Source organism: Cervus canadensis, chromosome 23 (genome assembly GCF_019320065.1).
Source record: "Cervus canadensis isolate Bull #8, Minnesota chromosome 23, ASM1932006v1, whole genome shotgun sequence".
NCBI lineage: Eukaryota > Metazoa > Chordata > Mammalia > Artiodactyla > Cervidae > Cervus > Cervus canadensis.
In genome coordinates, this window is record NC_057408.1 from 57,147,072 (window position 1) to 57,159,889 (window position 12,818).

The 12,818-nt window shown below is 46.9% G+C and overlaps 2 protein-coding genes across 4 annotated transcripts in view; both read left to right on the top strand.

Annotated features, from left to right (window-relative positions):
• Positions 1-12,818, top strand: part of GNAL (G protein subunit alpha L) — a 66,956-nt gene that overhangs the window by 44,278 nt on the left and 9,860 nt on the right. For all 3 annotated transcript variants that reach the window (XM_043443922.1, XM_043443921.1, XM_043443920.1), the window contains one exon: positions 3,166-3,263. In XM_043443922.1, the coding sequence (XP_043299857.1) occupies positions 3,166-3,263 (98 nt within the window). The remainder of the gene's footprint in view (positions 1-3,165; positions 3,264-12,818) is intronic.
• CHMP1B (charged multivesicular body protein 1B) lies at positions 8,796-11,791 on the top strand. The gene has a single exon (XM_043443923.1). The coding sequence runs from the start codon at positions 8,916-8,918 to the stop codon at positions 9,513-9,515; it is 600 nt and encodes a 199-aa protein (XP_043299858.1). The 5' UTR covers positions 8,796-8,915; the 3' UTR covers positions 9,516-11,791.

Genomic DNA, 12,818 nt, shown 5'->3' on the forward strand with positions numbered 1-12,818 from the left:
AAATGGAGAAGTTGGATATTTAATATTTTTAGTTTAAATTTTGATTTCAACATCAAGATGATGCTGTAACAATTTAAAGCCTTACTTTAGGTTTAATTTGGTATCATTATCATTTTTATTTTCTATAACACAACTCAAACTTCTTTGAATAAGAGTAACGTAAATCTCCATGTATTTCAGTTGCTAAATATGTGAAGATCACAAGGTGATTCTCATATTCTGTAATACAGAAAAAATAGGAAGTATGACTTAGTAATTTTCTCTTTATGCTCTCAGTTTCTCTCAACTCCCAGATGTCAAAAACAAGTGACACTTCACTGTGAATCACCCTTTCTTTTTAGATACACACACACAACACTGAAATTATTTTTATTTAGTATTGTTCATTTTAGTTGCTAAGGGAGGCATACTAAAGTTATTCCTCATATTTACTTCCCAGTTGTCTTAGCAAATGTAGCAGGATTCTAGCCAGGCTCTGGACAAATGTTTGCTTGCAGCTCAAGAAGCTGCAGTGGTTCTTGATGTCACAAAATTGTTTCTTTACTGGTTTGTATATTTTTATTTGCGCTTGTGGTATTTTGGCTATACCCCTGAAGGAGGGCATGACAACCCACTCCAATATTCTTGCCTGGAGAATCCCGTAGACAGAGGAGCCTGGTGGGACACAGGCTGACACAACTGAATCAACTTAGCATGCACGCACATTGTGGCTATGATTTCTAAACCTTTATCTTTTAGAAATAATGTTGAAATAAAACAATGGTGTAAGAGAGCTGCTATAAAATAATAAAGGTGGGAGAGAAGGCCTGAGATACAGATAAAGAGAGCGGCCACATGATGAGTGTGGAATCTGCCCATGGGTAGTGAGTGCTCGGAGGCAGTCTTGCTGCTTCTGTGTGATGTTTTCCCTGATGAAAAGGTAAATAAGTCACAGCCACAGCCACCCTGGAATTTTCCACAAAGTTCTGAGAACTCCTTAAAGAGTAAATGTGGAGACTCCTGGGCACCTGGCCTTGGTCTTGCCTAAGGTCTTATTCCCCAAGGAGGAAGATGAAACAGATTGAAGTTGCCCCTGTCTTCTTGGCGTCGTCCACGGCGTCTGCTCTAAGATCACAGCAACCAGGTTCCTACCTCTCTGCTGTTGTCAGCATCACCCCAAGAACCGTGCATTTTGTTCCTTGGGCCGAGCACCCCTCTGTAACTCTGTCTCCAAGGCTTCTGCTCAGACTATTAAAGAAAAACTTCACTTACATCACTAAGCTGATGGCACAGAAGCTCAGAAACCCTGTCTGGGCACAGGTCCGAGCTTGTGTGTAGACCTTGCCTAATATCTGGGCACCTACTTCAGTGTGCTTCACATCACTCGCTTTCCTGCTCCTAGTTCCCTTCTGCCATACTTTGTTTTTTTAATTAATCCTTTTTTAATGCTGATCCTTGTTAAAGACAGGAAGGGACTTTGTTCCAGGACCACTGCACCAGAGGTTGCAGTGGGGGAAAGGGGGCACTCAAATTCCAGCATCACCAAGACAGTGGCATCACTGCCTGCCAGGACTGGCAGATGATAGCACAAGAGAGCATTTCTCTTTAAATGTGTGTGTGTGTGTGTGTGTGTGTGTGTGTGTGTGTTTGTCCTTGTTTGGCTCTTACAAAAAAGCTTTTAAGGAAGCCCACAGACAGACCCCTTCTCTGGAGAGATGGGAGCATCCCTGGAAGGTTCCACAAGGAAGCATCAGTTCAGGGGGCAGGATAAAAGCCGAGGGTCCAGCTCCTCTCCTTTGCATGGACGTTATCCACTCCTGTCCCCTGTGGACAGTATGGACTTGTTGATGCCAACAGGCAGGCATACATGATAGACACAGAGACTCATGGCATAAGCTTAAACATTGTTCCTGATATTAAGAGTCAGAATGAGACATACTAGAATCTGGTGATGCTTGCACACAGGGCCCCCACTTCCCTTCCTGGGTTCTGGACCTAATTTGTACCTGTAATTCTGTGTTTCCCTTTTCAAAGTGGGCCTAAAACTTGTAAAAGTGTCAGGCCCCTCAGAACTGGGATCCACCCTTGTATGGAACTGTGAATCTCTGAAAAATGTGCCAACTCAGTTGTTTTTTTTTTTTTCCTGCAAAGAACCTGTGCTGATTCTTAGGGAGCGTGGCCTCGGCTGCTTCCTGGAGGGTTTGCCCCAGACCCTCCCCTGCAGATCAAAGGTGGAAGTCAGTGCTTCCTGGCGTGGGAAGGGATATAAATATTCTAACAAAGAGTTTCTTGAAAATTTACATAAGTTCTTTATATTTAGCTTCTAATGTATAGTCATTTGCTGCCATAGCGCTGCTCATTTAAAATGGGTAATTTTGAAAATACAGGTTCACAAAGTCACCTTTACCCAGGCGGCCAGCTTCCCGCTTCAGAGGCTGCTGGTGCCATAATGGATGGGCTTGAATGAAAATTCCCGGTTCATGCTTACCTCAGAGTTTCTTAAAAGACCAGAAGACAATAAATCACTATCCCCAAAGATTGTAATTTTAAAAGTTTCTTTCTCATGTACCTAATGCTTCTGGGCAGAACATAACTCACCTGGTCAGTCATCTCTGTTCATGATCGTGGCTTCATTCTCACCTAGAAAATTAAAAGTGAAAGTGTTGGTCACTCAGTCGTGTCTGACTCTTTGCAACCCCATAGACTGTAGCTCGCCAGGCTCCTCTGTCCATGAAATTCTCCAGGCAAGAATACTGGAGTGGGTTGCCATTTCCTTCTCTAGGGGAACCTCCCAACCCAGGGATCAAATCCAGAGCTCCTGCATTACAGGCAGATTCTTTACCATTTGAGCCACCAGGGAAGCAGCTGAAACAGACCTTGCCATTATAACAAGCGTGTTTTTTCATGGCTGAAGTGGCCATTCTGCTAGTCAAGTCACTGAGTCTTAAGAACTGTAGACTCTTAGTGGTATGGATAGTTGATGAATGTCATTAATTTTGGACTTGTCACTTCCACTTTGGGAACTCTCTGGGACTGAGAGTGTTTGACGTAGATTGAGGAATGAGGCCTTCCACCCTGTGTGAAGCCAACCTACCCTGCAGATGGTTTTGGCATTTTCTTTTTCCTTTTAACTTTTGGAAGATGGGTAGCACATGTTTTCTTACCCATAACTTTTTCAAATTTCAGGAATTCTTCGATCATGTGAAGAAGCTCTGGGATGATGAAGGCGTGAAGGCATGCTTCGAGCGGTCCAACGAGTATCAGCTCATCGACTGCGCCCAATAGTGAGTCTGCCCACGAGGCCCGGCCCGGGGTGGGCGCCCCCACTGCACTGCCCCTCAGAGTCCAGCTTTCCCACCCCGTGCAGCAAGTGGCATCACCTGGATATGTGATGACCCAGACTGTCAGGTCATTCTGGCTGCTGCTCAGAGGGTGGAAGGGAGGCAACAGAGATCCGTGGGTGCTTCAGGGCAGGTGGTGGGCTTAGAGGTGAGCCTTGGTCCATGGGGACAGAGCCAGGCAGCAGATCAGATGAGAGAGGTGGAGAAAAGAGGGGGTCAGGATGACCACAGGTGCATCATGATGCTATTATTCAGGCGGAGACCTGGGAGATGTCGCTAGTGGAGAACAGGATGCCATCCGGCTCCAGTTTGGAGAAGCCAGGCTGAGATACCAGAGCAGAGACAGAGATAGAGCAAGCGGCTGGATGTAGGAGCTGGTGTTAGACCTAGAAGAAGCAACCCAGGTGTGGACGGTGCCTGCCCACTGATGACTGTAGAGCCTGGACAAGATGAGCAAGTATAGACAGAGTAGAGGTGCTAAGCAATGATGTTCAGTCTGCAGAGGATGGAGGAGTGGGAAGAGAGGGGATCCTCCCAGGAGGCAGGCAGTCCTCGAGGCCAAGACAGAGAGACAGATGGTGCTGATGGGACCTCACTTCACTTCATCCCCCTTGTGCCAGGGAGCCAGCCACACCCCCTCAGCCACTGGCAGGTGGCAAGCTGCCCCAATTCAGGGAGCTTCTGGGGCTGTCCAGCAGGGCCAGGTTAGCCAGAGGTGCCCACACACCTGCCCCAGGCGCCCTGAATGACCACCAGCAGCATTAATGATCTTCCCTTATGTACGAAAGTCTATTTACTGATAAGGATCTATAGTTAACTAGTTGTGCATGCTCACTCGCCTCTGACTCTTTGCTAATTTACTAGAGCAGTACTTAAAACTTCTCTTTTCCTGCCATGCTTAACAGTTCCTTCAAGACTTGCCTTGAATCCATATCACCTTGTAAATAGACCACAGGCTCTGGTTCACATTTGTGACTGCTTTCCTGTGCTCACTTATTCCACAGCCGGATTGCGAAGTCCAGAGAGCTGGGGGGTTTAGATGTAGGTGTGGGTGTGGTGTGGGGGACAGTTCTGGTAGAGCTGAACACAACCTGAGAGGGTCCTAGGGGCCACCCCTCCCAGAGGGGCCCTCATCTCCCCTCTGAGACCCTCTCATACTCTTTTCTAAGGCCATGTCACCATCACTTAAAAACCACAGTGGAATTATATGTTAAATCACAATGTTGTAGAGATGGGAATGTCATATTAAGAAAATGCCAGCAGCTGGAATTCCCAGCACAGCTCAAAATAACATTAAAACCTATATGAGTTTAAAAAAAAAAAACAACAACCTATATAAGTTTGCATCTGAGGTTCGTGGGGGTATGTCTGATTGCCATTTCCAGCATTTCTTGAGCGAAGTCTCCTGGGCCTTCAGCGCCCTTCAGTATCCCTTTAGGAATTTCTCTTTCTTATGAAAAGAGCCCATCACCATAGTGATAGAATTAATGATTTACTTTAAAATAGAATATGCAAGGCACATATGACAAAAAGAAGCAGCCTGAGCTTTGCTGGCAGGCAGTCAGGATCCAGATGTTCTCTTGGGCAGGGTGCTTCATGGGAATAAAGTCACGGACTGTGTTCTTGTGCAGTTGTTGTAAGATTGACTAAGCAGAGACCCAAACACCCCAGAGCATGCCTGGCACCTGGGGGCCCTTGCTGAGCTCCTGCTACCATGTCTCCATGTGGGACAGAGGTTCAGGGGGTCCCCTGAGGGGCCTGAGATCAGCACTCCCACCCGGGAGGACCCCAGCCACAATCTGCTATTTCCTTCAGTTCTCTCCTTTCAAATTAGGGAGAGCGAGACTAAGACCCAAGGTGAAGACTGCAGGCTTGTCAGACATCAACACCGAGACTCCTGCTCTGGACTCTGCCCCCCACCACCCCCCGAACATCACTATCTGGGTTAATCCTAACATCCCCAGCTTGGCTTCCTTAATCCATTTTAATATGCATGGGACTCAAGTGGGATCAGCAACCGTTGTCTCTTAATCACAATCTTGTTTTCCCTCTGCACTCGGATTTTGCGGCTGGGGCCAAGGGGTTTCAAGAACAAGTAACATTTCATAACACTCGTTAGACGCACGCGTGGTACCCAGTGTGTTTATGTTGCCAAATGACATGTTGAAGGAAAGTAGCTGCTTCTACCTCCCATCACCGTGGTTTATGGAAGAAAGGACATTCCAGCGTCCAGCTGGGAATGTCCTGGGACCTGGACACTCAAGCCTGCCTGCCCAACCCCCAGGTTTCCAGCTGCTTGGAGAATGTGTCTTGTTCCTCCTTGGAGGCTCAATTCCTGGGAGGGTGTCTTTGAGTGAAGTCAGGGCTGTTTGAAATCAGGAGCCCAGGGCCCAGCATGGGGTTGGTGGGGAGCTGAGCTTCACCCTGGCAGAGTCCAGGGTTCTGATGCATCTTCTTTTCCCTTCTCTTCTGAATTCTCGAGAAAAGATCTTCTGACATCTTGGCGTGACTCCAAGTCACTATGTTATCTGTTCAGCAGTCTTGTATTTTGAACCCAGATGCTAACTAAGAAGGGATTCATTTTAAGTCATTTCTTCCATGGCAGAAACCATGGGAATATTTGAAGGGAGGAGATGCTTCCTGGGGACCTGAGCTTCCAGTGAAGAATCCAAGAATGGTCTCACCACAGTTCCTCAGAAACTTAAAACATGGAGGAACCCAGCGGTTTCTCTCCCGGGTACACCCAGGAGATTTAAAAACATACGTCCACACAAAAACTGCACAAATGTTCATAGCAGCAGCATCCACAGTAGCCAAAAGCACAGACAACCCACATGTGCATGAAAAGATGAAGGGATAAACGGACTGGTCCAGCCACACACAGGGATCTTATTTGGCCATAAAATTGAATGAAGCTCTGACGCATGTTATAGCGTGAGTGAACTTGAAGACATGAGGCTCAGTGAAAGAACCCTGGCACAAGGGCTACATGCCCTATGACTCCATTTGTATGAAATGGCAAAAACAGGCAAACTCATAGACACAGAAAGCAGATTAGTGGTTGCTGGCAGCTGGGGAGGGGAAATTGAGAATGATTCGAAACGGGTGGGCACTGCACCATCTGACAGAGGACCCGGCTGGAGCAGCCTGGGAATAAGCATATTATGAGCTTTAAGGGTTGGCCTCTCAGTAAAAATGAGTGTCTTTGGAGTATCAAGCAAGCTGAGCAAATTAGCAGAGATTCTGTTTCATAAGAGGTCCCCGGTGCCCACTGTGAAAATTAAAAACAATCTCTACTGCATTATCCCCGAAAATGCACTTCCTCTAAGTGCTAATAATAAGTGATCAGGTAGCCATGGAAACAGCTATTGTGGGAGAAAGGAAATCAAAGAAAATTGGATTTCAGAATAAGTTTATAAAGTCAGACTTCGCTTAATCTAACTTGAAACTCTGCAGTGTACATAGGGTCTCATGCTTTGCACTGTTGTGTTTACATACCTTTCAGACATGTCCATGTACATAATTGGTTTTAGAATACTCTGGAAGAAAGATGCCCCCCAAAGAAAAGAATAGTGAGAAAGGTGAAGTGATTCACAGCTGTGTTAGTGTTAGTTGCTCAGTCATGTCTGACTCTCTGCAACCCCGTGGACTGTACTGTCAAGCTCCTCTGTCCATGGGATTCTCCAGGCAAGAATACTGGAGTGGGTTGCCATTTCCTTCTCCAGGGGATCTTCCCCACCCAGGAATCAAACCCTGGTCTCCCATATTACAGGCAGGTTCCTTACCATCTGAGCCACCTTCTAGAAACGTCTCATGTGAAGAAAAGAGTGCTACTTTAGGGAGAGAAAATCTTAGCTAAGCTGTTGACGAGGGTTAACATCCTAGCCCCTCTCAGTCAAATTCAGCTAAGCAAAGCATCACTGGGGTTCAGTGTGTGCTGTGTGCAGAGCATGTTCTGGGATCCACAGCGGGGAAAGGAACAAGGCTGTTCTCTGCCTCCACGTGGTTCAAAATATTATAGGTCCCCAGACCCGTGCCAGGAGGTCTGCTGTGTATGCTGTGCGGAGTGGAGTGCAGCACGGAGGGGCTCCTGGAGAAGGTTCTGGAGGAGCAGTGTGAGGCGGGGGCAGGATCTCAGCAGGAGGAGATGTACGGGGTGGAAGCCCACACAGCGGGGACAGTGTCCGCAGAGAGGACTCATCCAAACTGAGAAGTGACCACCCCTCCTCATCCACACTGACAAGTGACCACCCCTTCCCATCCACACTGACAAGTGACACAGTGGCATTCAGCCTTCAAGCTCAGTCTGACTTGCCTATGTGTGGAGAGAGAGAAGAGGGTGGGGACCGTGCTACACATGCCTTTCTGCCCAGGTGTTGGAGCAAGAGTGATATAGCCAGAGCTGTGTTTTAGGAAAATGCACGTGCCAACACCACCATGGCCAACTACCACAGGGGGCCCAAAGAGGTGGGCCTCTGGATTAAAACTATCTCAGTCACTCTCAGAATCCATTTTCAGCTGAGCTCCTTAGGGCAGGTTGGGCCTTTTTATACTGTCCTTGCTGTACCAAAGGACTCTTCCTAAAAGAAAAAAACCGCAGCACCAGCTGCAGCCACCTCCAAGCCTACACTTCTGAAGGGTATGATACATGGTGACAGTTTTGATATGTGCCAATGGGTGTGGGTCTCAGCACTTCACCATCATCTGCCTGCATCATGTAAAATGAGTTTTGCCTGTCAAAGTTAAATGTGAGTGAAGTTCCTTGAATATTTATAAAATATCAAATAGAATCCTGTCAGCAAAAGGTGGGTCTTTTATTACTAAACCTCAGAAAGATTTCTGGATGGTCGTTATTAGCAATTCACCTACTAGCTGACCTTCAGCCACGGGATAGATGAGGTGGTCCGTGGACTGGAAGGTATTTTCATCCACTGCAGTAAAAGGATGTCTCAGGCTGCAGCCGGATTGTCCCCAAAGAATGAGGTGCAGGTCAGTGACACCACTTTCTGTGTTTTGTACTTTTAATTATTAACGGTCCACTTTCCCCTGAGAAGGGGGAAGTTGCAGGAGCAGGTGGAGAAAGTCTGCTGACCTCGGGAAAGCACCCTGGTTTTCCGTCTTTAACTGGACACCTCCGGCCTCCAGCTTGTCCGTGCGTAAGAAAGTGTGCATACACGCACTTCTGTGAATTTACTAATGCTTCAGTGCTTTAACAACTGGCGAGAACTAGGTACAGACGGCGAGTGCCCTAGTCGGCGAGGCCGCAGTCCTCGTTGGAGGATCCGGCTCGCAGGACTCATGGTCTCAGTGGGCCTTGTCCGGAAACCCCGCCCCCTTCGCCGTGCGTCCCACGGGCCCCGCCCCTGGCGCCGTGCGTCCCTTGAGCCGCGCCGTGCGTCTTACGGCCCCCCCCCCCCGCTAAGCCGCGGGCACCGCCCTGGCGCCGAGGGATGACGTCACCGCCTGCGCCCAGGGCGGCAGAAACAGGAAGTGAGACCAAAACAAAGGAGCGGCGGCGGGGAACGGTCTCTGTTTTTCTGCTTCCTCCGGCCTCCTCCTCGACCGTGGCCGCCGACCCTCGGAAGCCGTCCGAAAATGTCCAACATGGAGAAACACCTGTTCAACTTAAAGTTCGCGGCCAAGGAACTGGGCAGGAGTGCCAAAAAATGCGACAAGGAGGAAAAGGCCGAAAAGGCCAAGATTAAAAAGGCCATTCAGAAGGGCAATATGGAAGTTGCGAGGATTCACGCAGAGAACGCGATTCGCCAGAAGAACCAGGCTGTGAATTTCTTGAGGATGAGCGCGCGGGTGGACGCAGTGGCCGCCAGGGTCCAGACGGCCGTGACGATGGGCAAGGTGACCAAGTCGATGGCCGGAGTGGTTAAGTCGATGGACGCGACGTTGAAGACCATGAACCTCGAGAAGATCTCCGCCCTGATGGACAAGTTCGAGCACCAGTTCGAGACGCTGGACGTTCAGACACAGCAGATGGAGGATACGATGAGCAGCACGACGACGCTGACCACTCCCCAAGGCCAGGTGGACATGCTGCTGCAGGAAATGGCAGACGAGGCCGGCCTCGACCTCAACATGGAGCTGCCGCAGGGCCAGACCGGCTCCGTGGGCACGAGCGTGGCCTCGGCCGAGCAGGACGAACTGTCCCAGAGGTTGGCCCGCCTGCGGGACCAGGTGTGACCGCGGGACCGCTCAGAGGCGAGCCGGCCGCAAGCGACCTTCCGAAGACGGATACTCTACACTAGAACCTCGGAACCGGCCAGAATGCTGAACTGCTCTTACTCAAGATGCTTCTCCCTTCGGGTTTACAGTGCTCTCCAGACACACGAAGAATTCCCAGGCCTTCTCTTAACTCTTAACTGGATTTGAAAGTTCTGTATGGCTTGTGATCAAGTGTATCTAGTTAATTTGACTTATATGAATCTTTCTCAAAAATTTGGTCAAAACTCTAGTTCCCGTGTATTCAGTTTTCTGCCCGAATTATCAAAGTTGACAGTTTTCTTTTTACTTTTGTATAGTTGATAATATCTGAAGTTGAGGAGTGGTGATTACTTAGGTCGATTGCCGGGCTATCTACTCTTCATTCGGCGACTTACTTCATGGGCAGCGCCATTCTGTGTATCCTTTGTTTGTTGCCGTCAAATGCAGTCTACAGCTGACTATTAATCTGTTCTCATAACTTACACTGAAATTACTTTAGTACCTTCTCGTGTAATACTCTTTTACTTTTTATGGCCTATAAATTTCTTGTGGTAGTTGCCTTTCTATAACTGGAAGAAAATGCTACCTAACTTCCACATAACATAAGAGAAAATCATTTGTTTATGGTTTTAAGATTTACAAGGCTTAATGTGTGATGGGTATTTCCAAGTGAATTTCTCTCACACATTTCTGGTTATTTTCCTATTTCATTAGACTGTGATTAGATTTATTTTAAAGTATACCAGTTAGCGTGACAGTCACATTTCTCTAATGTTGCCAAAGAACTGTTGATGGGTTTGAGAAGCCCTGGGACTGTGTGTGAGAGCGAGTTTTGTTTAGATTTTAATCAAAACTAGAAATAAAATTTTAGGTTCTAGTTACTCGCATTTATTATCTTGTCTTAAAGCGACAACTCTTTAAAATCTTGGGAGTACTGATACAAGCTGGGATATTTGGTTTAGCCTTTCAAATCCATGACATTCTCATGCAGCGTCTGTAAGTGTGGGAAGGACAGGTGCAGACTTGACCCTCTCAGTCCAGAGCCCAGCTGTGCTGCCTTCCGTCTTTCTGGAACGGTGGTGTGCAAAGTAAAAGTGAAAATGTAGAGCCTGTAGCCACCACTTTCTCTGATCCTTGAACAAAGAGAGCAGTGACTTGCTTTTGCCTCAGCAAGCATATTACTCTAAGTTAAATACTTAAGGATATTTTTAATTCCCCCTTCCCTTCACTGGAAGATTTCTCCATGAGACAATTCCAGTATTTCAGGAAATAATTCAGAGGACTCTTCCAAGCCCTTCGGATGGTTGAGAACCAAGTGTTCACCACTATAACATATCCTCCTGTATGAATGTGTGTGTTTAAGCAGGGGGAAAAATGCAGAGGTGTGTGCAGATGAGAACTGACCCTCATATTTAAGTGTCATTATGTCTGACTGGCTGTTGTTCCAGAGTCTTATATGAGCAACACCTGCCAGTCGTCTCCCCACATCCTCTGTCTAAAACCTGTCCCTTTAGGTGTCTCCTCCCATCTGCATGTTGCACAGAAGCAGCTGTATGTGAGCACATAATGAGTCCTAACCCTCCTCAGATTGAAAAAATTATTACAGCTTAAAAATAGCTTGGTGTTGATCCTTTGGTATGTTTAGGACCCTTTTATAGTGCAGATATTCCCAACAAAATTAATATATTTTGTGAGATTAAACAGTGCTTATATATGCTTGGCCTTTCTTAAAATATGTTCATTTCAAACTACATGAATGTACATTTTTATAAAACATACGTATTTTCAAAAGCATATCAGGCCCACGAATTATTTCCTCACTTTTGCAGTTGATGAAATGCTGGAATATGAACCACAGAAGTTTGTCAAATAAATCATTTTAAACTGCATGTTATTGCACATGAGTGTACATGCTGTTTACAAAACTATTTAAGGAAAAATGATTCGGAGGTTGATTTGGTTCAGAAAGCATAGTATTTTTCTGGACTCAGTTTTAGCACCTGAATTTCTGTTGGCATGCCCATTTCTAGAAGCCCAGGTCGTTAACTTCTTTACTGTAATAGTTTCTTCAAGGCAACAAGATTCCTCCTTATTGAAACTGCCCTAGGCTAAGCCCAGCTCAAACATAACCAAGGAAATGGTTCCTCTTCCATGTAACCACTAGTACAATTTCTCCTCTTATTTCGCCTTTGTATTTTTCTGCCTTCAAATGCAGTTTCCAGATGGGTTTAGAATAAACTTTTAAGTTCACTTTATGAGCTGTTCAGTTTATTTCAGCTCAGATGAGAAGTGTGCTGTTGGAGACCCTTCTTACTAAAGCTGCCCCTCTCTAAAGGAGCCTTAGTGCTGGTGTGCCCTTCAGGTGGGGGTGTCACATGCCCACCCTGCCATATTTGATTTGGAAAAGCACCCCCTAAAGTAAGCGTCAGTCCAACCACCCCATTCACTGAACATAGTCTAGGGGTCAGCCAGACCACCTCAACCTGTTGAGCATGAGCAAGACACCTGCAGCAGCTACAACACCCTCTTGGAGGCGTTTCCACAGCCAGAATCCAGAGCTCAGGACCTCAGGTGCTGCTGGCAACAAGCTTCAAGCCTGTGGACATCAAACACACTGATGAACAGGCCTCTGTGTCGTCTTTTAATCAGCTGGTTGGAATGAAACCAGCCTGCCTGGTTTACCAGGTTCGTTTTCCTACAGCCAGATGCTTAGGTTCCGTCTGGAGCAGGACGGGTATGTCTGGGTTACCATCCTTGGGCGTTGGATGGTGCCCAGCTCGGTGGGCTCCCGGCTGAGGGTCCATTTGAACTCAGACCTCCCCTGAGTTCTCTTGCTCCTGACCCCACCCAGATCCCCCCAGTGACAGTGTCATTTTCTAATTGGATTGTTTTTAGCTACTGAGTTCTATGAGTTCTTTATATATTGTGATTATTAACCCCTTATCAGACACATGATTTACAAATACCTCCTCCCATCTGGTAGGCCGTCTTTTTGTTTTGCTGGTGGTTTCCTTCGTTGTGCAAAATCTTCTTAGGTTGATGTAGTCCCTTTTGTTTATTTTTGCTTTTCTTCCCCCTGCCTGAGGAGACATCCAGAAAGAAAAATTACTGAGACCAGTGCTGGAGAACATGGCCTATACTTTCTTCTAGGAATTCTGTGGTTTCAGGTCTTATATTCAAGTCTTTAATCTGTTTTGAGTTTGATTTTTATGTAGGGTGTGAGGTAGCAGCCTGGTTTGATTATTTTCCGTGGAGCCGTCCAGTTTCCCCAACATCAGTTCT